Source organism: Aythya fuligula, chromosome 14, assembly GCF_009819795.1.
Source record: "Aythya fuligula isolate bAytFul2 chromosome 14, bAytFul2.pri, whole genome shotgun sequence".
NCBI classification, from domain to species: Eukaryota; Metazoa; Chordata; class Aves; order Anseriformes; family Anatidae; genus Aythya; species Aythya fuligula.
Window position 1 is genome coordinate 18,144,398 of NC_045572.1, and position 27,928 is coordinate 18,172,325.

At 42.7% G+C, this 27,928-nt stretch overlaps 1 protein-coding gene across 1 annotated transcript; it reads left to right on the forward strand.

The window, feature by feature from the left end:
* Positions 1-27,928, forward strand: LOC116494730 (solute carrier family 22 member 5-like). Its single transcript, XM_032196783.1, has 10 exons — positions 1-393; positions 8,894-8,997; positions 10,191-10,345; positions 11,553-11,724; positions 12,700-12,826; positions 17,395-17,495; positions 18,496-18,710; positions 19,909-20,091; positions 20,846-20,981; positions 23,668-27,928. Exons 1-10 carry the CDS (start codon positions 1-3, stop codon positions 23,747-23,749), a joined length of 1,668 nt encoding a protein of 555 aa, XP_032052674.1. The 3' UTR covers positions 23,750-27,928.

Here is a 27,928-nt window from a genome sequence, read left to right on the forward strand (position 1 = left end):
ATGCGGGACTACGAGGAGGTGTCCGCCTTCTTGGGCGAGTGGGGCCGCTTCCAGCGCCTCGTTTTCTTCCTGCTCAGCGCCAGCATCGTCCCCAACGGCTTCAACGGGCTCTCCATCGTCTTCCTAGCCGGCACCCCCGCGCACCGCTGCGCCGTGCCCCGCGGCGCCAACCTGAGCGGCGAGTGGCTGAACGCCAGCATCCCGCTGGAGCTGCGCGGCGGCCGGGAGGAGCCGAGCCGCTGCCGCCGCTACCGCCTGGCCGCGCTCGCCAACTTCTCGGCGCTGGGGCTGCGGCCCGGCTCCGACGTGGAGCTGGGAGAGCTGGAGCAGGAGCCGTGCCTGGACGGCTGGGAGTACAGCCGGGACGTCTACCGCTCCACCATCGTCACCGAGGTGAGGGGCGACTGAACTGGTCTGTGCTGGCAGTTTCCAGTTGCCTGAGTAGCCTCCAGGTGCTGTGTGTTAACCGGGGTGGTGTGTGTGTGCATCGGCTGCTTGGTTATTTCCGTCTGATAGCAGCTTATGTACCGTAGGGAGGACAGGTCAACCCAGCACCATGGGCTTGGTAGCTCAAGGATGTCCCTGAACTCGTCACATCCACCTCTTTTTTTGTCTTAAAAAAAAATAAGTCGATACAAGTCATCCTGAGTTGTACAGGGCACAGCAGCGGGATGCAGCAAGGCGCTGTTTTGATGCTGTGTCCAACAGGAGCTGAACTTTGCCATGTGCCAGCTCTGCACCTGCTGGGAACGGGCCAAATCCTGGCCACCCCAATGTGTCCCACAGGGCACTGAGCTACGTGAGGCTGTGCTGGTTGTCCTTGGGTCAGAGGAAAGCTCTGCAGACAGACCCGCGGGCACTGGTGGCTTAGGATGCAAGGAAATACTTAAATTACAAAATGTAGAGAGTTTATTTATTTATTTATTTATTTATTTATTCAGAAGGGTTGTAAACCCTTTGTACAGTCCAATTTCCTCCTTGTAGCTGGGAACAAGTTTTACAGAACTAGCTATTTTCTGCTCAGAGGCCTGTATTCCTTGCTTTGCAAGGATGGTGGTGATGGATGTTCGAGTGCTTAATGACCACCAGCTGATCTGAGCACAGAAGCCTTCCTCAGGAGAAGCTGGGTGAGGAAGGGAGCACAGAGAAGCGAGGACAGGGCAAAACCTGAATTGTTGAAAACTTCCCTTGAGCATGCACATCCTCGGGGCTTGGGTTGCGTTTGACAGCTGGCACAAGGCATTGCCTCACCTGTTACAGAAGAATTGCTTTCTTCATGAAGAGAAAAACTGCTCTGAATTTCTAGATCGTGGTCGTTAGTGAAATGTATGGTTGTGAAAAGCTGAGGCAGTCTTAAGACAGCATAAGGCAGTTTGCATTTTCTAGACTTAGGCAATTCACAGGCGAACATAGTGGTTTTGTCCCGAGTGCCCTAATAGCAAGGTTGGCCTGGCTGAGGCATATTTTGTCAGCGCTTTGTGTCTCTGCAGCTTCTTCACTGAGCTTTGACTGGCTGCGAGTTACAACATCCGAACTCAGAGTATCCTCCAGCAGCTTCATGATCTGTAGGGAACAGAGAAGCTGCTAACATTTCGGTGAGGCTCTGCAGCAGCTCCCACCCGGTGGCTGTAAGGTTTGGCAGATGTGCTGCGTCTGGGGGAGGTGATGCATCGTGCACCGAGGCAGTATTTTTTCCCTTTAATATTAATGTTTCTGAGCCAGTTTTGCAACAGCCATGGCCTTTCACATACTTACAGGTTTTCGGTGTTAAACTTGTTTAATTTGTTGGCTTGGTGCTGCTGCTTTTATGATTCACTAATCCTGCCTTTAGTTGCATATCTCTAACTTGTTGAATAATCATGAGGACCTTTGTCCCAGATTTCTGTAGCTGACACTGGGAGGGGGAAGGGGGAATTTTTTTATGAAAGGTTTTTGCACAAATCTCTCATGACTCTAGAGAAAGCCTTCAGTTACGTTTCTGCTTTTGAAGGAAAACTTAACACATTTAGTTCTCTCTTCAGTTGAAGGGGAACTTTCTTTTTTCAAGCAGACTAACAGCACAATGCCGTTAGCTAGTCTGGAGTATTCAACCAGGAACAAAATCCCTTTTCATCTTTTACTTCTTGAGATACTGTGGCTTGAGGGGTATGAAAAGTTTTCCTTTAGTCAGAGTAACCATCTGTGTCATTCTTATTCCTCCCTAAGTCCCATAAAAAAGAAGAATGTAATCACAATAAAAGTTTATATATGGGGCTGAAAGATATATAAACTGGGGTAATTAAGGGAAAAGGCTAACTCCCAGTCATGTCTACGAAAGCATTAGTGTTTGGTTAGGGTCTATACTGAATAACTGGGAACAGAACCAAGCAGTGAATTTGAGCACTAATAGATTAGAAAAAATGATATAATGAGGATATACGAGATGACACAGCGAGTAAAACATCTTAGTTTGGGACTACTCTTACATACTGAAGTGTGGGAGTGATTCCTACAGACTGAAACTTAAACAGGTGCAGAGTTTTGTGTACGCATCTTTATTATATATTTTTTATAATTATAGAAGTATGATTGTTTATCAATTTAAAGTCAGTTCAATGCAGGCATCCTTTTGTACTCCAGAGTTGCACGTTTTATGCCTCTTGCAGTCTTAACACGTTTCATTTTTTTTCAGAGGAAGGATGCTTACCCTGGGAATTACTGAAGCATCCTGAGGCCTGGTGTAGTGCTGGAGCTCTGGGTCCTGTAAGAACACAGAGAGAAAGTTCCCGTGCAGGTCTTAGGGCCCTGAGTGTTCCGGTACCTTTACATTGAGGTGGCTGTCAGACCCTTGCACTGAAGCTGTGCCAGACCTGCAGGAAACAAGGGGAAGTTGTGGTGGTGACAGCTGGAATGACACAGATGGGCCCTGTAGTACAGCTGTGTGACGAGGTTCTGATGTTCCCTTTTTGTTGGGAGACAAGGAGGGCTGCGTTAAATAAAAGCACAGACTTGTGATAGAAACCTTAATTTCCACAAGATTTTCTAATAGGGGAGCCAGCAGCTGAAGCATAAATCAAATCCATGTCGTCCAGGTTCAGCTCTGGCTGACGTCTTCAATCACGTTAGTGCAGTGTCCTCAGAGGCAAGAAGCCACATCAGGACTTCCACCATTTTTCATCTGTTAAAAGCAGTGCATCCTTTTTTTTTGCTGCAGGTTAACATCCGCATATTCTTCTGGCTGAAGTTAGTATTGACAGCTGTGAGCTGGCACAGCTGTGAGTGTCAGAGCTAAGCACTAACTAAAAGGCAAAGACTTTAAATGATTAATGGATGCAAAATCTTAGTATTAATAGTCATCGAAAGAAAAATATGTACTTTCCAGCTCAGAAGTGAGAATGAATGGCTGGCAAATGTACTAAGATCATTTAAAAATGATGAGGTTTTCGTGGTATAATTTAAGAAGCACATAACAGGACTCTTCAGAATTGTGCTCGTAAACATTTCTAGCCTTGGAATGTAAAACAGGGTCAGTATTTTTACAGAATAATAGACTTGTAGTTCCTATAATTAAAATCTAGATAATGCTAATGTAGAGGTACTGTAGGCAATTAGTTACAGGGTGTTGTTCCTATTTTGTCTTTAATTTTGGATTAAAAATCAGCTCATTTCTCAGTTTACCTCTATAAAACTCAAAAAGAATCACAAGGGGAGAAATTGAGCATAAGGAATGTTTTGTAGATGCAAACTTCTGTTTAGAGATTAAAAGCTGTGACAGAATATCTAGAACCTCCAACTATTTGGAATATACAAGTGTATTTTCAGAGGAGAGGGTGTTTAATACTGCCCTTAGCTCTCAGCTAAGTGGAGAATATTTATAGGAGTCTAAACAAGGCCAGATTCTGCATCAATGGTTGTAAGTGCTCAGTTGTGAGACTGGGATTTGTTTATTTTTTATTTTTTTTAACCTGCCTTGATTTACAGAGAGAAGCAACTGGTAGGAGAGAGCATGTTATGTTGGATTAGCTTCAAGAATTCTTGCTAACATGTTGATTTTTAAAAAGCAAATATTAGCACACGAGACCGTCCCACTTTTTTTCAATCATGCATGCTCTTCTCAGCAACAGAAGTGTGTTTTTTTAAAAAAACAAAACAAAAAAAAAAGAGAGGATTAAGTAAGAGGACACTGCACTGTAGCTGTAAGGTTTTTCCTTATATACCAGGTGTAACCGGGTAAGGCTTCCAAAGTTTTTAGTATTTGCTGTAGTACTTCTTTGTGTAGGATTCTAGTACTGGTATCAGGAAAGTACAGGTGCTCCTGCAGTGGAATAATTCTCTTTACATTGAGAAACATGCTTTTTTTCCGCCGTGATCCCAAATTATATTGTTGACCTCACAATTATTTCTGTAACTTTCCAAGTGTGTTTGGTAGCAGCACGTATTTGGTGGCAGTATGCATTTGCTTGCTGTGATGCTGCATCACAACAACTTCTGATGCTCTGTAGAGCTTCCCCATAATTAGACTTGCAGTTTCCATGTTCTAGTGCATTACAAATGCTGGGCAAATTTTATGCTTAAATATGATTGGCACCTTGTCATTAGCAATTAGAGTTTTGTTAGTTGCTGTTACACCATGTTGGAAAAGATAACAGGGAAACGGGGAAAGTTACATGGGATGAGGGGTCTGCATCAGTGTCTGGATAAGAGCCAGTGTGGGATTCAGTGCTAGTAATTCATCAATGGCCAGCTCTCCTTTCAGGGCACGTGGTATTCTGCTAGCACAATGGATGCAGAGCCTGCATGCAGAAAAAAATAAAAATAGTAGTCTGCCTCCTGGAGGTTTTGGAGGGCCTAGAGAATTTAGAAGTATGCTTTTTGCTTGGGGTGTGGCAATATCGTCAGCTGGACTTGGGGCACCTGCCTAAACTTGCCTGGCAATTTTAGTTTGGTACCTTTATTTTTCACTTTGCAGAAGACTGTACAGAAACATTCAGCTTTAAAAAGATCAAATTTCATCTTGGAGGAGTCTGAATTTCATTGTGATTGCGGCTGGTGTGAATTTCATTGCGATTGCTGTAGATCCCAGCGTGTGAGCAGTTATTGCTGCTGGGCGTGAGGCTGCAGAGGAAGGATCGCCCTGATCTGAGAAACGTTTCAGAAAGTAGTTACACCCCAGCCAAAGGACCTGCAGGCTGCTTGGGTAAGGAGATAGGTTTAAACTGCACCAGAGCATGACCTCTTCCAAAGTTATTAAAATAAAAGGTGGTGAGAAAGCTCTGTGGCATGAGCATTGGGCACTGGTGTTCAGGAGCTTGGCACTTCGCAGTGTCGGTAGGTGCTGTTTGAAACAGGGCTGAAATGGGTTTTTTCTCCTGTTTGGAGCCACGATACCTTGTTGAGGTTAGCCTTATCTTATTTACTGGGACAAAGGCCATGCTATCCAGCAGGCTCACTCAAAGAACACAAAGAAATGAAACTAGCACATGATGTAGAGCACTGGGTCACGGTGTACTGTGCTCACACAGCTCCGCCAGCAGCAGGATTCAATCAGTAACTACTCGGGATCCTTGCTCCGAGCAGTGCTGGCCTCCTAGCAGTGATGCTTCAGTGACTTCTTGGGCAATGTGCATTTCAGGGAACGGTGTGCTTGCAGAGTGGCTCTGGGAGATCGATGCCCCCATCACAGACAAGCAGTAAAAGACCTGGTTGGTGAGGCGTTGAAAAGCCAAGCACTTCAGCCTACATTAACCAGCGGGGGCGAGAGGTAACAGACCTCAATGTCTGTTTCAATGGCTGTGCACGTGGAGTTCATGGCTATAAATAAGCGGTATTGCACAACCAAGGTAGTTTTCCCTTGGAAATTTAATATTGAAGTTTGCTTTGGTGCCCGGTTCGAGTGCTCTTCAGCATAACAGCTCCTAAAACCGTGTTAACAGAGGCACAGAAAAACAAGATGGTAATCAGAGTAGCGTTCGAAGGACCAGTATGTTTCCACCTGCCAACGCAAGAAGCTTCTGGCAGGGCACTGTGGCATTTTATAACCATGAACTTTTCCAAGCAACGTCTCTGCCTCAGCACTCATAAGAAAATATTTGTTACCGGGCACAAACACGCCAGTGTCTGGCAAGCCAAGTGTTGTGCAACCTGCGTGCCAAAGTGCAGAGCGGAGGGTGGGTGAAAGGAGGCGGCTCATTCACAGGCACAGAGTGATCAGCTGGGAAGTAATGACTCGTTTAGTAACGATACACTGTAAATCACCGGGCTCACTGTTTGGCTGGTTCGACTTCAGTTCTGTCACTGAAAAGGATGTCTGGTTCCTGCGGCTGCTGGAAAGGGGTGAGAAGGCGAGTCTGTTACGGCAGGATGCCTGCTGGGAGTGGTGGTTGAGCTCCTGATAAATGTCGTGTGAAGACACAACAACCACAGAAACCTCTGTTCTGTGGAAATATGCAGCAAACGATCATTATCAAACTTACAGTGTCCTGGTGTTGCTTTGCCAAAGCTTCTTGGCTGGATCTGGCTCTGTGAAAGGTCATCAGAGAGTCACTCAAACTTTCTTTAGTCTACAAGGAATGAAGCGTTTGAATAAATACAGATTTAATCATAAATACGTTAATTACGGTTTTTAATCTACATGATATTGATAACTGTAGAATCACATCTGAGTTGGAAGGGACCCACACAGGTCATCAAGTCCAACTCCTGGCTCTGCACAGGAGCACCCCAAAGTCAGACCACGTGTCTGAGAGCCTCGTACAAATATTTCTGGAGCTCTGGCAGCTTGGTGCCATGACCGCTGCCCTGGGGAGCCTGTCCCAGTGCCCAGCGACTTTCTTGGTGAGGAACCTTCTCGTAGCACCCAGCCTGAGCTGCCCCCATCATGGCTTCATGCTGCTCCCTTCAGTCCCAGCTAGTTAAATCCCTTACAAGGATGGTGTAAATTTGGTGGCACATTAGAAAACCACAACGTTAAAAGGAGCTTCAGTAAGGATGGTGTTGGTAGGGTTTCTTGGACCCTATTTCTTTATTGAGTGTCCATCCTTCAGCAGGCAGTGTGAAACTGGAAGGGCTTTGGGAATAAGTGCAAGAGTGAGGTTGAGGACTGCGAAGTCTGATAGAAGACAAAGAAAACCACGGTCATATTTATCAAAGGAGAGGTTAAGAAATGACTTGAATACAGTTACAAATTGGGAAAAGGTGTGTTCTGCTTGCTCCTGTGACCTTAAACAAATACGACTTCATCCATAAGGATTATAATTAAGACAGTCTAATGGTTGGCGGCTTGAGTTGCACAAACACAGGTGAGAGTAAGTCTTTATGAAGGAGGATAATTCACCTCTAGGAAAACTTCTTGTAATTCCAAACTAGATGCTATTCCATGAAACAAGGGGTTGTTTCGGTTGGGTTTTGCCCTGGGGATCTCAAAGGCACAGACAGCAGTGTCCATTCAGTCACTTGCAGTGATTACCCAGCCCTAAAATATGCACTATGGTATGGTGAGCTATGAAAAACTGTGGGTTGTGAGCTTCCTACAGCCAAAGGCTTAACGATAAGGAGACAAGGAGGCATGAAAGATATAACCCTGAAAGAGAGAAGGAAAAAGCTGTTTCCTGTGGGCATTCAACATACGGCTGGCAAGCAGATGCTGGCATTATGGTGTGGCAGACCCTCGGCACACCGGGACCCCAGCAGCCTGGTTTCCTATGGGGCAGATCAAAGCTCTGAGAGCTGCTCCAGTACAGATTTTAAAAACAAAGGAACAAAAAACCCCATGAGTGAAACGCCCTGTACTGAATTGTTCGTAAACTGGGGCTGAGGGGGATTAGTTTTATGCCCAGTGTAAATATTTTCGTCTTGACCTGCAAATCGACCTGTAAATATTTTCATTTTCAGGGCAAATTGGAAACTAAAAAATTTCCATCACTAAAAGGCTGAAAGGGCCCCTGTGGGGGGTGTTTGAATAACGGAGGCTGGCAGGGTTTGGCCGCACATCAGAAGTGCTGGGTGCCTCCAGATCCCGGGGGCTGCGTCACCTCCTGCCCCCCGAGAGCAGGACGGGGGCGCTGGGAGCTGCTCCAGCCATAGCTCAGCAGTGAGGGAAGGGACAAGGAGGCAGCCCTGCTGTTTTTGTCCTTTCTTCTAATATTTACACGCTTTTTTTCCCCAATAACACAAACAGAATTATAGACTCTCAGTCATAGCTGTTGACACTGATACAAAAATAACACGACCGCTGTTTCAGAACCATCAGAGTGAAGCAGGAAGTGATCGCAAGCCAGTGCCATCTTCGTTTAATAGGTATCTTTATTTCCTCCTCTTTTTGCCAAGATTTGTTTTCATTTTTGACATCTCAGTTTGCTTGGTGTATATTTCAATTTGTATTCTAAAGATTGCACTTGACACTTTCCCAAATAACTTGAACGTGGATTTTGCAGGTGTCTGCTGCAGACCCGTGCTGTGTAACGAGCTGCAATCTGCAATTAGGTCCCCAGCAAGCAGTGGATCTCCAGTCTCTTTCAAAGCCATATTAAAATATAATAAAGAGGAGGCATTTTTTCCTATACTTCTGACTGTATAGTTCAATTCCTCGTAAATTAGAAGTGTAAATTTTTAACAGAAGACTTCCCCATCAGCAGGAAACTAAAGCTTCGAGTCTGTTCTCAAACAGCTGCTTGAGGGGCTGCAGAGCCTTTGAAGGCAAGCACGAGGAAACTGTTAGCTACGTGTATGTGTGTGAGTGATCATGCCCAAAACTCAGGTTTTTGTAGAGCTAAATCTGTTCTGTAGTTTGGCTGCTTGTTTCTTTTGTGGAGGTTTTCTTTCCAAAGGGTACATTTTCATCTGGGCTTAGCTGTACATGGAAAGAGAGGGGGGATTCCTGTTCGTTGGAAGGCTTTCACGTTCTCTCTCCTTGCAGTGGAACCTCGTGTGTGACAACGACTGGAAGGGACCCCTGAGTACCTCCTTGTTTTTTGTGGGAGTCCTGCTGGGATCTTTCATATCGGGACAACTCTCAGACAAGTAAAGTATATACACCAAACTTGCTGGCTCCTTGACGCTGTCTTACAGGCAATTCTTGTATGTGAAGTTTGCTCTAAGTGTCTCTCTGCCACTACTAACACATCTTAATTCTGTGACTGTCCCATCCGAGTGCACTCAGTGTGTGGGGTAAATGTCTTACCTTAGACCAGAGCATTACAAGGATTGTTAGCGGGTGTTACCTTTACCTGATTATTTTTTTCAGAGAAATCACTTCTGCAGCAAACTATTTTTGCACCAGAAAACAGGTGCAGGAGATAAGATACATATGGAAAAATCCATAATGTTCTCTTCAAATTACTTCGGACTATGTTCAGGGAGATTCCTGAGGCTTGTTTCCCTCGTTCTGAGGTCAAATTTAAAATTCTTTTTATCAACACTTAGAGCTTCGCTTCTTCAGACTCAACATCTGAGTCCAGTGAGCTGTGTATGTGGAAGCTGGAAAGCACGAATGCTGCTCGGCTGTGCTCCAGCAAACATTTCAGAATGGGAGCTGCCGTGAATTTCTGTGGTGCAGATGGTGGCTTTACCAATTCCTGGGGAACAATACGTGGTCCTCTGATTAGTCAATTTGCTTGGAGAGTTTCTGTTTGAGACGTAATCCCCATGCTCCCAGTTTTGTAGCATCCATTCTGTTTCCTTTTCCCTTTTACATTGTGCCTCAGTCCATCAGAACTGCTAAGATCCCTTAAATTAGGTTGCTTTTTTTTTTTTTTTTAACCACTTACTGATAGTAACATCTAAAAAACCTGAGCTTTACCTCTTTCTGGCCTTTTCTTTTTGTAACATGCTGATCTGTGTAACGAACTCTGTGCTGCTCGAAGGAGGAACATCTACTCCTGCTCTTGCATTTTAAATAATTTTGCTCCCAGTGATTTGTCTTCCTACTCATCCTATCCCAAAGGAAGGAATAGCGTTATAGCACATACCTAAAGATGACTTCTTCTGTGGCCATAAGCATATGATTTTTTTTCTTGGCCAGTGGATTTCATAATGTATTTAGGATAGTTATGTATGTGTTATATTTCCCAGATTTTGCTTTTTTGCAGATATCTTGTATCTCCCCAGGTATACAACTGAGTAACAGTATCTTTCTCTTTCTGAAGGTATATTTCATGCTGTTGTATAATGATGTGGGGTTTTTGTTTGTTATTTTTCCTTTAAATCCATGGAAGGTTTGGCAGGAAGAATGTGCTGTTTGCAACCATGGCAATGCAGACCGGCTTCAGCTTCGTCCAGGTCTTCTCTACCAGCTGGGAGATGTTTTCAGTGTTCTTTTTGCTGGTCGGCATGGGACAGATATCTAACTACGTGGCAGCGTTTGTTCTCGGTATGAAAGCCCTGCTGGGCACAGTATGCAGTCTTTAGTCCTACGCACTTCCCTGCTCCTTTTTATACTGGCTTAGTGTTGGCTGGGTTTGCCAAGCAACACTGTTATTAAGATCGTGTTCTCACCACGCATGGATAACTTGTGCTCTCTTTGGAAATTTCCAGTTGATAGAAGTGCAATCTAAATTAATTCTGTAGCTTGCCCTACTAAAAAGGCAAAAACCAGAAACTGATCGTTTGAAACAAAATCTACCTTCTAGTTGGAAAGATGTATAAGATGTTATTTTTCAGGGATTTGTGTTGTGCATTATGGGACATAAATGTGTATTTGATGTACAAATTTGTAAAAGAAAGTGCTGTATCCCTAAAACATCCCATGGTAAAAATTAAAAGGCGTAATGATTCTTACATCATTTGCTTTCAAGTTAACTACGGTCATATTTGATCTGATGGGAATGTGAATTACCTTATGAATCTGAGATTTCAAAAACAATAAAATGAAGTCACTGGAAATAATACCAATCACTGTCCAGAGAACCAGATGTTGGCAAGAAAATCCTTTTGGGCTAGAAAAGGCCAGCACAGCTGTGAAAACAGTGTTTAGCTAACATCAACACGTGCATTCTGCTGCAATTTATGTAATCTTCTTTGATTTCTGCAGAAATGGGAAAGATTATATCTTTAGGAGTCTCTCGATTTGCAGATCCCAAGGTGTTTTTAAAGGAAAGCATTGACCCTCTGTTAGTTCATTTAATTCTACTGCCAGTAGCCTGGCCCTTTTTATTTACCATAATCCAAAAGATTTGCATTTTTCAGGCGCAAGAGAAAAGAATTTCAGAAGGTAATACAGGTTAGAACCTAATTTAGGAAAAAAATAGATAATTTTTTTGTAGTATATCAGGTGGTTTTAGCTCCTCAAGTAAAATGGGAGATTCTAAGAACGTGTAGCTAACACTTCTGTATTTCTTTCTACCTAAAGAAATACAGTTACAGCCTGATTCTCTTCCCTTTGTACTTATAGTTACCTGGGTTTATGCAGGATCATGACATGAAACAGATCTGGAGTGCCTCAAATATTGGAAGGCAAAACTGTATATGCTGTAACTACCCAATGTAGTATATTTCAAAGCCAGTTATTAAGGAATTTTTGTAAGTTATCTGGTTGCTATTAAGTTAAAATACTAATCTTCAATCTTTTTTTTTAACAGGCACGGAAATTCTTGGCAAATCAATCCGTGTGCTATTCTGCACGCTAGGTGTTTGCATATTTTATGCATTTGGCTACATGTTGCTGCCACTGTTTGCTTACTTCATCAGAGACTGGCGGATGCTGCTGCTGGCGCTTACTTTACCTGGGCTGCTCTGCATCCCACTCTGGTGGTGAGTACAAAGAAGTTATAAAACATTAGTCTTTAGAAGGAAGGCCTTGCCAACAGGTTTTTAAGATCCAGATGCCAGCCAACCTTTACCAATGAAATTCAGGAGTGGGCAGGTAAAAAGCGTACCCAGTCTATTAAGCTACAAGTCTGCAACTTTGATCTCTGATTCATGTCTGAAAAAAATAGCGTTCATTTTCTGTAGGCTTCTAGAAAATGAAATGATTCCCTATTGAAAGGAGGGAGGGGGGAAAAAAAGGCAAAAACTCATCCTCCTGCATCAACCAAAATCAGTGAATTTTAAGAGCAGGCCTGGACTAAGAGCAGAATGAAAAATGGTTATTTTGGGAAGCTGGGCAAATGGTATGGTGATACAGATATGACAAGGTGTAAAACAGTGCTTGCACACCTGTGAGACTGCAATATTTTCATCCACAGTTGGTGAAATACAACCTCTGTGATGTGACATGTAAAGTTTAAGTAGTCCACATGGTGGTGGTGTTTCTTCGCTTACACAGACTGTGTCTGATTCCATCTAGCTTCTCTTATGAAGCTGAATGACTCATGCAGATTCCACTTTCTGTAAACAGTGTCACAAACAGGCAAGTCAAGAACTGATTTTATAGGCGTTAGTCACTAAGCATATACTCTTAATGTACAGAATGCTGCTTATGTGTTCACATTTCTGAATTTCTTTAATTAAACCATTTCCCCATACTTTGGAGATTTTAGTTGTTCTTATTTTCTGAATCATACTTCAGCTCTTTAGTGTTTTTTTAAAATCCATGAACTCATTTTAATCTGTTCTTGTTCAGCCTGCTAGTCTGCTCTTGTAAATCTGATTTCTGTTGCCTTTGCTGTAAGTTCTGCAAGGTATGGCAAGTTTTGAGCTCTTTAGGGCCTGGAACAATATGTGTTGGTCTCTGCAGCAGTGCGTTCTGTGGAAATGCTGACGCATTATTATGAACGTTTCTTACAGGGTCATTCCAGAATCTCCACGGTGGCTAATCTCTCAGGGACGATTTCAAGAGGCAGAAGACATACTCCGAAAAGCTGCAAAAATTAATGGTATTACACCCCCAGATGTAATACTTGATCCTAGTGAGGTAAGATTCATTTAGCACTTAAGTTGTTTGCTAGAACTATTAATGATTACAGAAAGCAGTTAATTTCCAAACATATGAATTGAGTTATGCCTGCAGTGTGTTATGTATTTCTCAAATGGGTAGAAGTTCATCCTTTTCCTGAAATGCCTTAAAGCATAATACCCTTTAAAGCCCTTGATGTCCCAATCCCATGCAACATTCTAATGCAAACATGTTTTTGATCCAGTTGACAGCTCTTTTCCTTTTAAACCTTTTCCATTTAAACCTCATTTCCATTTAATTTTGAGGGGAAGTAATGCATTTGATTTACCTATTGCTTTTGTATCTGACTGTATCCCATATGAAGTCAGCAAATTAGCAGGGAGTCTAGTTTATCCCAGGGACTCAGAATGTGGTGGGCTTTCTTAGCCCACGCAGCTGACAAATGACTTGATTCTGATCTTTCAAGCCTCTGGCCACGTTGAGGAGTATGTCTTGGGACCCAACAGAGAACACTTAATCTCCTGGTCTCTTAGCCTTTGTTTTCCTCTAGACACTGACCTTTTTGGACAGAAATGTCTGTTTTCTAGTGATTGGATCTAGATAGTAGTTATGCTCTGAACAGATTTTATACTTGCCTAGTCTAATATAAAACTGATCCTGGCCAGTGGCACTGGAATTACTGTTCTGGTTCAATTTTCACTCAGTATTGAGGAGATCTAAACTTGAACCTCTTTAGAGTGGATGAGGAAGAAAAGATGCTGTTAACTACTCCATTTCTTCAAAGGTCTTCTTGTTTCCTCTGAGTATCTCCCCTTTGTCTGAGCAGTTGGTGGCCTTAAGCTGTTTAATCAGCTCCACATTCATTCACACATCAGACAGACAAACTGTTTGCATAATCCGGGGGAATGTGGAGATCTGTAGAGTCTGTCTGGGCATGGTTGCTCAATTGTGTTCTTATTGACACTAGACATTGTCTAGCTGTTGACAGGAAAATTGATTGTCACTACCTTTGTATGTTCACTTGATTTACAAGGCCTCTCAACCAGGCTGAGCAAAATGATTAGCCATTAAACTCAAACCTGTTGCTATTGAGATTGAAAAAGCTTAATTTGGCTGGAAGGTGGCTGAGGTACAGGCAAACCTGTTTATCTAGACTGATTTGTAGATAGCAGGAATCTCCCTGGAACAGACTGAGAATGGCAGGAAAGCCTAGACCTCTGATGATGGCTCTTTCACTGGACTTTCATAAGAACACCCTTTTTTTTTTTTCTTTTTTTTTTTTTTTTTTCCCCCTCCCGCCCACATTCTTTCTCATGCTGTAGGGATAAAAACTTACCCCCTGCCAGCACTGTGGCAAGAGAACAGAAAACGAGCTCTGACTCCAACACTGGCTTAAGGTCACTGCGTCTGGAATGCCTCCATCTCCCATTCGCAGAAAGAAATACTGATCTGTTCCCTGTCTCTGAGTGGGGCTGGGTGAAGAAGCAGCAGAAGGCAGGGGCAAGACTAAGGAACTAGTGATCCTGGGGAAGGGAGGGTGTTTACACAGTACTTATTTATGGCCAAAAAGATTAAACCAAAGCACATCAACTTTCAGAAATGCTGTTTAACGCTCAAAGGCAAATGAGCTAGATTAGCAGGTAATTGTTTAACTGCAGAACTGTTCTCTTTTTTTTTTTTTTAAAGTAAAAGTAATGCTGTGACAAAACAATCTGTGCAAAGCCATTCTTCCTCAGTGGCCTGTTTACCCTGTTCTCTTGTTTGCTTGCTGAAGCGCTGTAAAGCAGAAGGCTGGCATCTTCCCCTCAGTTTTTAGGAAATGTGTTTACACTGCAGCACGATTCTCAGAAATCTGGGCTCGCCGTGAGGCCCCACGCAGTTGGAATGAGCAGTCAGGATGGAGCTGCGCCCGGGGCTCCTGTCTGAAGCTTTCCTCAAACTGGTGCAGCACCCACAGCATTCAGGCTCTGAGCTTTCAGAACAGGGTCCAGGAGGGGACTGTCCCCAAATAGTCTGCAGAGCATAGAGCCCGGTTGGTTGGATTATCCAATATGAGGGGAATTAAAATGTTTGGGTGATAGTTTTACTCACAGCCCATCACTTTGCCCTCCCTGCCCTTGCCATAGCTTCTTGCTGTCGCATTTGGGGATTGTATTGTCTGCTTACACAGCTGCTAAAAGGCTGGGCCCTATTTCTCATCGACTGTTTAAATTTTTGCAGTGTTCCTGGTTTTGTTTTGTGCTTTGTTTGTTTTTTCCTCCCTTTTTTTTTTGTTTCCTGTTTGTTGGTTTCTTGGCAACCAGGAGTGGCAAAACTGGAGAGTACTTCAGGAGGATCATGTGGTGGATGAAAAAGGGCCACGAGCTGTAAAGCTGTCCACAGCCTGTGCGGTGGGAGCCTTGTGCTTGGGAAGAAGGGGAAACGATCAAATGTTAAGCCTTTAATAGATCTTCTTGCCTTTAATAGAATAAATAAATGAAGATTTACGAAGGCACATACACTGAGGTTTGGAGTGCACAAGCAGCAGGCTACTGTTTTATCCTCCAGATCTGCAGAGCCAAATAGCACTTGGAAATAACTCTGACCTGATGCAGAAGTTACATAAACTGCTTGTTGGCATCAGCTCAGATGCAAGATGGTTCACAAGAGGAAATAATACATTATTTTGAGTTGAGAGACAAGACCTTAAGGGCTCCAAATCAGTCTCCAGCAATTAACTTGCCAAAAGATCACCTACCTGAATATGGAGGAGATGCTGATGAGGAATTAAGTTGACCTAGCGGTTGCTTTTGTCTTTTCATTGTGTGTTGTGTCTTGGAATGTATCCAGCTCTTCTCCTGGAAGGCCTGATGATTTAGGGGAAAAAGTGTTGCAAGCTGAACTAATGGAGTAGAGTACTGGATGTTAAATGGGACCAGGCAGAGAGAGAGTTGAGAAAAGTTTGAAGTAGCGAGTGAGCTATTTTGAAGCTACAATCTTACTTCACTTTTATCTGTAATCATTTGCACACACCACGGAGTATGCAGTGCTAACAAAAGACATTCAGTCTTTAAACATTAAGTGTAATTTGACTTTCTCGAGTCTTGGAAAATCAGAGGAGGAAGTAATCTTTGTACATATTTTTTGTGTTTGCACATAGTAGCAGTCTATCTGGTAAGAGGGATTCTTCTGGTTATGAAGAGAGGAGTTGTTGCTTAAACGTTGTGAGCTGTCTTGACAGCTTGTATTTCAACAAGTGTCAGAATTAAAAATATTTCAGCAATAGTTTTTTTTTTTCATTTTATAATTTTGAGTTGCTAAAGTGGATGCTTGTTTCTTTCTTGGGTAGGTTTCTAATAGTTAGTAGGCTTGCAGATTCAGATAGATATAAAATCACCTAACAGAAAAATCTGGAAGATTGTCAGACCAAAACCTTGCTAACATTCTTACTGTGAAAACATTTAAAAATAAAATAAAACTGAGCAAGTACTTTGACAAACCCTGAAAATACACCATCTTTTGTGATGACAAATTATCACATGTCGAAAAAACAATTGTTCTTCAGCCATATATTGTTGCTTTATCAGAATTTCTTGTTTTAATCAATGCAAGTTGTTCTCTCATATCGCCTTTTAAATATTTTAAAAAATCTCTCCTTGTTACTCACTGTTTAAAGGTCTAAATAAAAGTCCTAAATTAAAAAAAATAATAATAATAAATCTTTCCTCTTGTATAATCTTATCAAGCACAAAACTTGTTAGCATGCTTCATGGAAGAATGCCTTTGCACTGTTTACACAGACGTGGTTTTATTTTGAAGAGCTGAAAAATGTCATGGGGAAGGGAGAAGTGATGCGCTGTCTTCTTGCTTGTATTCTTACAAGGAGGTTTCAAAACCAGGATAGATAATGGTGGGACTCTTCAGCTCCACAGCAGTTTGTCTCAATTTAAATACATTACTGTTAGGTCCAGCATGAGGAGTCATTTACTAAATTTATCCTGCTGCAGTTTAATCTTGTTATTTCTTGCCTCCTCTGTGGTAGATGTAGACAGTTTATCACTTTTTTGCTGGTCTTTAAAAACCATTCTTGCTCTTTTAAGACTCTGTCAGTCTTCTGGCCCTTAGGCTAAATAAGTTCTGTATTTTCAGCCTTGATCATGTTTTTTAAATGTCTCATCCTTGTTTCTCTCCTCTTGTCTGGGTGCAGTTGGCTTGCATGATGCTGAAGGTGTTGAGCTCAAAACTGGATGCAAGAATGATGCCAGCAGTGGCATATAAATTATAAATGTTGTTGCTTTATAATTCAAGTATAAAAGTAACAATAAGCAGCTGCTTTACGGAGCCTCAGGCAGAGAAAATGATTACAAATGTCAGCCTAAGTTTTAAATGATTTTAAATTAGGAAAGAGCAACTGCTTTCGCAGATACTTGGCTCTTGTGGTTATATAGCCATTTAGTTAGAAGCGAGGCACCTGTTTTGGCTCTGCAGCTTACTGAAATGGACCCAGCTGTACTCAAAATACTGGTGTGCAAGTCAGGCAGTGGACCTGTTTTCACAATAATTCTGCTTGCGTGATGTTAATGTTCTGTGCTTCTGTTTGTTTCCAGCTGCAGGATGTGGATTCCCAGAGACAACAGACATACACCATTTTGGATCTGATGAAAACCCGAAATATTCTAACTATCACAATTATGTCAGTGATTTTGTGGTAAGCGAGAATGTGATTTGGGAGTAAGTAAGCACAAAGGCAGCAAAACAGTAAGAAACTGCTCTTTGAGATATTCTGAGGAGGTACAGACAAAACTAGTTTTAGCTGGCATATCGTACACAGCAATGGAGGGGTTACCCTCAGGTACACTAGGCAGCTTATTTTAAGTAACCGGACCATGAATGTTCTTCCATTGTGAAGTGAGGAGGAAAAAGACCTAATCTTTGGGCAGTGATCCACTTCGTGCTGTGCAGTCAGGTTTCTCTGTGTTCTGCTATCACGTAAGTGCTGAAGGAAAGGCAGTGCTGAGTGTTCTGTGCCTAACTCACACCTGGACACATCCTGATCCAATGACCTCGTTCACCTTGTTGCTTGTTGGTGAAGCATAACCTTCTTCCCAGCATCTCCCACGGCACCATAGATTCTGTCAGTAGGGACAATTGTGTGTTTCCCTGGTCACGGGGAAGCCGGCTGCAGTTTAGCAGTGACACGGTTAAGATGGCTCTGTGCCCAGCCACCAAGCTCTGTCCTGTTATCCTGACCAACCCAGGCACAGAGCCATGCAAACACGACTTGGGTGCTGTCCAGCCAGAGTGGGGCATGGCAGAGAAAATCCCTGATTGTTTGGGTCTGCCAGGATGCCATACTCCTCCTCCCTGACTTAATACACAAAGCAGGGAGGGTAATGACCCAGAAACAATTTTGTCCTCCCAGAGCTTCTTGTATCCTTCTAAACATAACGAGAAGCTACTCTAGGCCTCAGACGCTGTAGAATTCAGTTGTTCAGACTGTCATGGTAAAGCTATAACCACCCGTAATAAGAACTAAATAATATTGTTAGATCATGAATTAACGTCACATCTCTCAGGGGTGACCTGAAATAAGGAAGCATGCATGAACCTCACTCCCTCTCCATCAGCATGATTTCTGCAATTGGTAGATAGAAAGAGGTTCAGGAGGAGGACCAATCTGTCTGATCGTGTTCTTTGCTTTCTTTCAGGATGATAATCTCCGTTGGTTATTTTGGACTTTCTCTTGACACACCCAACTTGCATGGAGATGTCTATTTAAACTGCTTCCTCTCAGCAGTGATTGAAGTTCCAGCCTACATTATTTCCTGGCTGCTGCTTCGAAATCTCCCCCGACGGTATTCAATGGCTGCTGCGTTATTCTTGGGAGGCTGTGTTCTTCTCTTCATTCAGCTGGTGCCTTCACGTATGGAACCATTGGTTGATCTCAAACATGTATGCTAGGTGAAGTCCGGTGCCGTGCATTGGGCAGATGTGGAGGGAAAGTATCTTGAGGGGACTAAATATAGACGTTCAGTTCCTATCTGTGCCCTTCTTCCTTGGTTCTCAGTGCAGCTGCACTGGGAGCTCACACAACATAGCAATTCAGATTTTTAAGGGAGGGTCTTCTGCTTTGTGATCTGTTCAGATCAGCACTGGAGTCCAGTTTTGCCTTACCATACATCCCTGGCAAGGTGTTCTGGTAAAGTCCAAGTGTAAAACCAGGGCTAGACTAACTGTAGGTTAACAGGAGGCTACAGAACTTGCTTCCTAAACAACTGTCGATTACTCTTAGGGCTCATTTAAACAGTCATTGTTCAAGGCAGTTGCTGTGGAAGCATTTTTGATAAGCAAAGATGCTTGTACTAAATCAGAGTTGATAGATAAAGTAATGTCTGGCAACTGCAAGGAGGGCAAAATAACATTTATTGGATATCAAACAATATACATCTTCAGGCCAGTTAGACTGAGGGCTGTGGACTCTTTCTGATAATGATGTCAAGTATAAGTGGGGAGAAGGCTTGTTGCTTAGCACTTGTTTACAAATCAAAGAATAAACAAAAAATGAACAAGCACTGCCTTGCTTATTTTATACAGGCAATACATGAATTGCATTCTTTTTTTTTTTCCCAATCCTTTTTTGGTTAATTGGACACTGATATGATCTATTTCAATCTTCAAATCTAACTGTCCTAGTTAAAGTCAACCCAGTGCTGTAGAATTAAATTATTGACTGGTAGCTGGGAACGTCAATGAGAAACCAGAGCAGCAAAGTAAAAATAACTTGTTTCAAATAATTAACTTTGCTCGTTGTATTAAAAAGGAATATATGGCATTGTTTGCAATAGCAACAGTCTGGCCTCTGAAATCTGAAATAACCATTTCAGCTCTTTCTGTCGTACTTATTTTTAACCTGGCAGAAAGCCCCATGCTCAAGAGGAAAATCAACATGTTTATCCTAGCTTTCTTTTTCTAAAAAAAAAAAAAAAGTTGCCTGTAGACATGTACAGGAAAAAAATGACATTGGATAATGGAATTAGACAGAAGTTATGCAAACACAGTGGAATTAATAGATATCATAAATTGTCAGTTTTATAGAAGTTCGTACTGCATTTTGATTTCAGAGTTCCGTGCCGTATCTATTCTCCTCGTGATGCTGGGGAAATTTGGGATCACATCTGCCTTCTCAATGGTTTATGTTTACACGGCTGAGCTTTACCCAACAGTGGTGAGAAACATGGGAGTTGGAGCAAGCTCCATGGCCTCCAGACTTGGCAGCATCCTCTCACCTTACTTCGTTTACCTTGGTAAGTTAGCTAGTCTGCACGTGTGCTGGGGAGATGGTGGTAGCTGGAAGGCGTTGTTCTAGTGCTGCATGCAAGGCTTATGACAGAATGGCATCTCAATGGAAGACCTAGTAGGGGGGATAAAAAAAAATAAAAAATGAAACCAAATCAGTTTTGCTCACTTGCACTCACTCTTGAACAGTCCCAGCTTCGCAGGCACCACCACGTGTGTCACAGAAGCCTGTCCAGCAGCACAGCACTCCAGTGCTTATGTCCTGTAGGTCCAGGATCCTTGTTCTCCACGTCATTGTAACGGGACACCAACTACCAAGTCTTACTCATGTCTCCTGGGTTGTTCTTAAGGTGGCAACCACGTGCTAGTTTTAGATGTGCTTTTGACTCAGTTCAACCTCCCACCTCTGTGGGTCACTGGGATTTTCTGTCTTCTCTTGGTTTCCAGATCCAGGTGGCTTGTGAAACTGCAGCTAAAAAAAAAAAAAAAGAGATCTCAAGACATCTGAACAACGCACAATCATAACATAGAGAAATTTGTGTTTTATGCCTGTTGAAGAGGTGCTCACAATCTTACTGGTTCTGTAGGACAGCTCTCATAACTACTGTTTCCCATTCTTTGAATTCCTAAAGCATGTTTAAATCAACATGTGCTTTGAGTGCTAGGCCAAGAGGGTTTTGTTTTGTTTACTGAAAGCTGTACCTAGGTACAAATGGTATCAGTGACTTAGAACTGATGCTTGCTTTTCTTGCATTCTGCTAGGTGCCTATGACAGGTTCCTGCCTTACATCCTGATGGGGAGCCTGACCGTGCTATCAGGAATCCTGACTCTATTTCTGCCAGAAAGTTATGGTATGCCTCTTCCTGACACAATTGAGCAAATGCTGTTGGTGAAAGGGTAAGTGTTGCCTCCTGATTTTAATCCTTCTGATTTTAATACATCTGTTTTATCTATAAATGTACGTGCACGCCTATGCATATGTTCCCTTGTATAGAGCCTTGCTGAAGTACTTGGTTTGCTGTATAAAAGCATAGTAGCAGTAGGAAAGACTAGTTCTATAGAGACTAATGGGGTCACAGCACAAGTAATTAAGGACCAGTGTGCCTGTATACCACAGAAGCTGCTGGTTAAAAGTTGGCTGTGCATTTTAAAGAATTCTAAGAGTTATAACAATGAAGAGTTGTAAAAAATTGTCTACAAAATACTGTTCTGGGGAGAGATGGGATCCACCACACTAAGAGGAGCAAAGGTGTCTTTGCCAGCAGGGCGGCTGGCCTGATAAGAGGTCTTTAAACTAGTAGCAGCATGGGAGAAGCATTTACCAGCAGTCTTGTGAGGGACTTGTGGACAGAATTAACATTTTATGAAGGAAAGGGAATGCAAAATCAACAAAAGAAGGCTGTTAAATGGGATAACCCCCTGCGTTTGCATGTAAGCAAGGAAATGCCTACAGGGTATTGTTATGGGGAAGGGAGGTGGGTGGGGGAAAAGACAGCTTGCTGGGGTGCCTCTGTGAGGTACCTGTACACTAGTGCACACAGCTTGGGGAATAAACATGAGGAGTTAGAGTTGTGTGTGCAGTTGCAGGGCTACAGTCTTATTGGAGTCACGGAGACAAGGTGAGACGGCTCCCATGACTGGAGTGTTGCAGTGGAGGGATACAGGCTCTTTAGGAAGGACAGACTGGGACAGCGTGGAGGTCGAGTCACCCTCTGTGTGAGAGCAGCTGGAAGGAATGGAGCTCTGCCTCAGGATGGATGAGCCGTAAAGATTAAGGGTAAGCGTTACAGAGCAGAGCAGTACGGGTGATGTGTCGGGCATCTGCTGTAGGCCACCCAACAAGAAAGAGTAAGTGGATGAGATTCTCTACCGACAGCTGGAAGTAGCCTCATGTTCACAGACCCTGCTCATCATGAGGGACTTCAACCATGCCAACATCTGCTGCAGGACCAACACAGCAAGGCGTCAGTGATCTAGGAAGCCCCTGGAGGGCATCGATGACAGCTCTCTGACCCAAATGGTAGAGCGAAAAAGGAAGGGTGATCTGCTAGACCTTGCACTCACAAACAAAAAAGTACTCGTTGGAGATGTGAAAGTCAAAGGTCGAAGGCAGCCATGGATACAGTGGCCATAAGATGGTAAAGCTCAGGATCCTGAGAGGAGTGAGCAGGGCAAAAAGCAAGATCGCAACCCTGGGCTTCAGGAGAGCAGGGCCTCTTCAGGGAGTTACTTGGAAGAGTCTCAGAGGATAAAGCCCTGGAGAGAAGCGTAAGGAAGATGGTTAATATTCAAGAATCACCTCCTCCAAGCTCAAGACTGGTCCATCCCAATGCAAGGGTAAACAGGCAAAAATGCCAAGAGTCTGCATGAACAAAAAGCTCCTGGCAAAACAAATACAAAAAACATTTATACAGGCAGTGGAAACAGGGACAAGTAATCTGGGAGGAATCTAGAGACACTGTCCAACCATAGAGATGCAATTAGATGATCCTTCCCCTCTGTTCCAAGCTGGTGAGGCCCCACCTGGAGTTCTGTGCCCAGTTTGGGGCTCCCCTGTACAAGAGAGAGACAGACAGACTGGAGAGAGTCCAGTGAAAGGCCACCAAGATGGACTGAAGCATCTCTCCTGCAAGGAAAGGCTGAGAGAGCTGGGACTGTTCAGCAAGGAGAAGAGAAGGCTCAGGGGAGTTTTACCAAGGTATATAAATATCCGCAGGGAGGGTGAAAGAGGATGGAGCCAGGCTGTTTCCAGTGATGTCCAGTGATATGCCCGTTGCCTCGTGTCCTAAACCTGCACACAGGAACTCAGGAAACACTTTTTGTGCTGTGTGGGTGGCAAAACATTGCCACAGGTTGCCCAGAGAGTCTGTGGGGTCTCCGTTCTTGGAGATACTCAGAAGCTGCCTGGATGCATGCTCCTGGGCAAGCAGCACCAGGTCCCCCTGCTTGAGCTGCGGTTGGACCAGAAGGACCCAGAGCTTCCTCCAGCCTCCAGCAGCCTGTGGTTCTGAGAAGAGGGAAGGACTTGCCTAGGTATTGTCAGGTACCCAATTAGCTTTGGTAATTTAGTTAATAGTTCTGTTGAAGATGCAAAAGCTTGACTACAAGCCTAGTCCCTCTTCTCAAGTGTGTGTTGTAAAATGTATCTCATTAGGCTCCAAATCTGTTGTTCTGCTATGAGGACCAAACAAAAGTACATGAGGCATGCATTTGTAAAAGTTATTTGCTTTAAATATTTGCTTTTTTTTAATGGGCTTTATTTTTAGTCTGTATGTTTTCAATAGTTCTGCAATATCAAACTGTTATGAAATAATTTACTTTTCTAGGTTCTTAAAGTCATTTAAGTAATGGCGAAGGGCTGAATTCTTCCAATTTAGTTCAGCTAACCTAAAAAAAGCATTGGGAGTTTGGCCTTCTGCCATGGCTCTAATCAGAGATAATACGTAAGCACACACCCCTTGTTAGAAAGGGACCTGTCCAACTAAGTCAACAGAATATTAAAATTAGGAGTCAGTAATGTCAAGTAGGTTTCAGGATATCAAAGACTTTTTTTCTGTTCTCTCATTCATTGATTTTTTTCCAGATTGGAATACAGGCCTGCATCTACAAGGAATTCAAAGGATGAAGAAGAAAATCCAGAGATTTTTAAGAGCACAGCTTTTTAATGAAACTGTCTGTTTCCTGGTGGATTGAAAGTTAAATGGACTTTTCTTCTAATATTCCTTCTAGAACAGGCTAGTGGCAACACTTCTTCCTGCAATTTTAACCTTATTTATAAATTTAAGCACTGTGTTCCAAACATTCTCATTTTACATGGCCATAAATACTGTGTAGCCTTCAATGAGATTTTCAGCCGCCTTAATGCATTAGTACCATGGAACAGTATCTGGTCAATCCTTTGTAAGTGTGTAGTTCAGCTGAACAATACTTGAAAATGAGTTCAAGGGCTAGCAGAGCACCTGGATTCATCAGTGAGCCTTCTCCAGAGCTGATGCCCATCAAGAATTTAAAATAGCTAGAAAAAGCTGCTAATTGGTTTTGAATCCTTGACTTCCGTCTCTGGACAGAAAACTTATTTATTATAGTAAAGGTTATGAAAACGTGCCTTTGTTATCTTAAGTGACTTTACACGTGCTGAATTTGGTAACAGATTCAGAAAGATGCAAAGAAAGATTTTTGAGAAGGAATTCTAACTTGAAATGTTTTAACTCAGCATAGTGAAAGGAGAGTCTTGCACAAAGTACCTGTAGCATTGAAGCTTTGCTCACAAAATCCACTGGAATCCAATGCTGGTTTTCAACTACATACGTCTGATGAAGTTGTTTACATCTGACACTGGAATGTGGCCTGATTTGAGGCTGTATTTATTTTAAATGATGCAAAAGGTTTCATCTGTGTGTGTAGAGGCTCTTGTTAGTTTGGAGTTCTTCCTTTTTGATAAGTGTTGGAAATTTTCTGTCTGAATTGTTTGTTTGTTTTTTAAATGTTCTGTGCAATTTGGGATGATGGAAGTGATTCTCCTGTCCTTGTTCTGTCCTTTCCACATACATGCACATCCACATACTATCAATAATCCACGCCACTCCATTGACCTCATGGTAAAATTTACCAGGAACAACGTTTAGAATATGTTTGACCACTGGTTCTTGATTCTCAAGTGCCAACGGTTTGATTCCTGTGAGGTCTGTTACTTCACTTAACTCATGTTAATTGTGTGTGTGAATTTCTTAAAGGAAAAGAAAAATCATGTTGAAAATCTGCCAAGAAATTATTCCTTGGGTCATAGAAGCACCTTTGGCACTACCTGTGTTTCTTTAAATACATACAATATACACCTACGCACAGTTTTGTTTGTGCCATCCTGAACTTGCATTAATACTGTGACAGATGTGTATGGTGAAAGCATTTATCTGTGGCACTTGTTTGTGTTTTGTCCTGTCTTATAACGACTGAATAAACAGAACCTGAACCTGTATAGTCCAAGCTGTTAGGGGCCTTACTTTCTAGGTGCAGCAGCAGTTCATGCAGTTGAACAGCTGAATTGCCAATACTCTGTGTCCTGTCCTCGCTAACCAGGCTGCAGCAGCTGGCTTGGTGCAGGTCTGTGCCCTCTGGACTGCTCGTCTGGGAAGCAAGAAGGCAGAAGCTCTGCACAGACTCCAGTTTTTGGGTTTGTGTTTTACACTCTTCCTACCAATGTCTTAATCTGCAGGGCTTGCTCTTCTTTCCCTGCATCTTCTCACCTAATTGTTCAACATTTTAACTTCTGGATGCAGCAGGAAGCTGGCCAGCATCACCAGGCCACAGAATGATATGGAGAAGCTTACTTTTGTCATACTGCCAGCTCTTCTGAGGAGAGAAATCCCAAAGTTCCAGCAGGTTCAGTTTCATTCCTGTTTGGAAGATAGAGAGGCACTTAACAGATGAGTTTAAAATGGAGTGCATAATTTGAAAATGGTGCATATGTTGAGAGCCTGAATTTTGCAAGCTTCACTGCACATCACTTAATGGCCTTGAAGTGAGCAAACAAATGTCAGGAGAGGGCGTGAATCAGCCGGGCTTCCTGGTGGTGGGAACATCCCTCATCCAAAAGTCATGATAGAATTTGTCAGGTTTCCCACCTTGCACCTTTTCTGGAAAATTTTAGACCATATTCTTACATATGCAACAAACTCAGTGCAAATATATTTTTGTAAGCCTTATCTCTTTTAAACTGATAGGAACTGGAGCATCCAGAAGCAGCTGCTTTTTTGTGTCATATATAGAAGAAATGTGATCACCACAGGAATTTGAGGCAAAGCACAATTAGCTGCAACTTCCTTGTGATGAGTTTGCCAATGTAAACAACTGTGTCCCATAAGCCTCTTCCTGTAAACTGTTTCAGAAAATATCCTGAGATGTAAAATACAAGATACGTGCTTGTCTGACACATGATCTATTATAGAAATTCCTGTTAACAGCTAAATCAGATGTTAGATGGACTTTATTTTTAATCCACTGTGTCAACCAGGTATGTGCCTGATAGTCTTTTGTTCTTGAATATTTGAGTACTCTAATGTTTACTAAACAAGGGCTGGGGTTTTTTTTTGTTTATTTTTGGTGCAACCTAATTGGGGAATTTTCTGGTTATGACTAACACTGCAAAACACAATGGCAAGCTCTGTGTCACAAAATACACTTTCTTCCTTGCTAATCTTAAAAGTAAGAAGTGTGACTCAGAAACGATGTATTTAATATAGCATCCTGGGTTATTTTCTGTTTACTTTGCTGTCCTGCACTGATCCTCAGGCTTATCTCTAAAACAAGTTCCTTGTTTAAAGCAAGTTCCTTGTTTTAGTGTGTAGTCACAATCCAGCAACTAAGTATTTCCAGAAGAACTAAAGGGACTATTTTAATAGCATCAACAGGCAGGTGATGTGATCTGTGTAAGACATAGATTAAATGAACTGAACCAGTAGTTAGCAGGTGTTAGAGTGACATCAGTACTGGCAACGAGTCAGATCTATGACACTAACTGTGGCTGTGGGTAGCTGTGGAACAAAGCATTGGTGCTGCACAGTACCATGGTTTGGGATGGTGCTCACTGACTGCAACCTTACCAGACATGGCTTACTTCCAGTATTGTCTGGGGTGGTGTTTCCCTATAGACATGTCCTTGGCGTGTCACTTTGTGTTACAGGGAAGTGAAGCAGGACTGGGACCTGTTTTCTGAGACCCTTCTGTAAATGGACTGCTGTTATAACTTCAGGCTGAATGGTTACCATGCCCATAACCTGCGTTACAACAGCAGAGACTGCTGGCTAGGTGAAATTATCTGCTGCTAGAGAACCATGCACATTACAGGGCCTCCACCAAGGAAAACAGTATTAAGGCCTTGACCTGGGAACTAGGGTGTCTTCATTTATAGCTCTTTGACTCTTCTCATCACCTCGGGCAAGTTGCACAATCCTGTGACTGGTTTCCTTGCATGCAAATGGAAATACCGTTAGCTCAAAAGGTACCACAACTTCTTCAGTCACTTGTTCATGCAAAACAGTCAGATCTCACAGAATCTTCTGGTTCGACTCTCCAGACTTTGAATGCGATCCTCACAACAGCATTATCTGGTAATTCATCTTTCAGAAGCAGGCAGGTTTGGGTCACTTCTGACACTGCATTTTAAGAGGTGTGAGCACCTGCTCCTGTGCTTCCAAATTATGGTTTGAAAGAAGAAAGCTCAGGGAGGTGGTGCATAGACCGGGGAATGGGACTGCAGTAAGTCAGGGCAAGGGTTGGGCTCTGAATGCTTATTCATGTTATTTTAATTGCACAACCCTTTCTCGGTTTGATGCGGAACTGCCTTCAGCCTGCTGCCTGTGAGGAGGAGCATTCTTTACAACTTTCTCTGTGTACCTAACCACATTGTAAAAACAGTTTTTGTCCAGGAGACTTCCATTTTGAGATACGGTGATACCAGTACTGAATTGCTGAGCTCATGGAATCCGAGATGAATGTGAGTTACACCCAGCTCTGTTTACAGCCACTCATGTTTCACCCATGGGGGCTGTTCTTGGTTGTGCTCTCCAGAGACCTATGTACAGTAGGTACCTGCAGAAGTTGTTGGGACTGTCTCCGAATAAACTTGTATTTCACTATTTGTAGAATAGGGCCTTAACTTGCAAACCATTTTCTTAAAACTTAGAATCAGCTTAGGCAGCAGAACACATTGGTTACACGTGCCTTTGGGAGTACTTCAACCTCCTAGTGATGGTCACAGCCTTGTACATAGAAACACGTGGAAATTTCTTTTAAGAATGTAAATATTTCTAGCTGTAACTAAATTGATTCTTACACTTTTTTATATA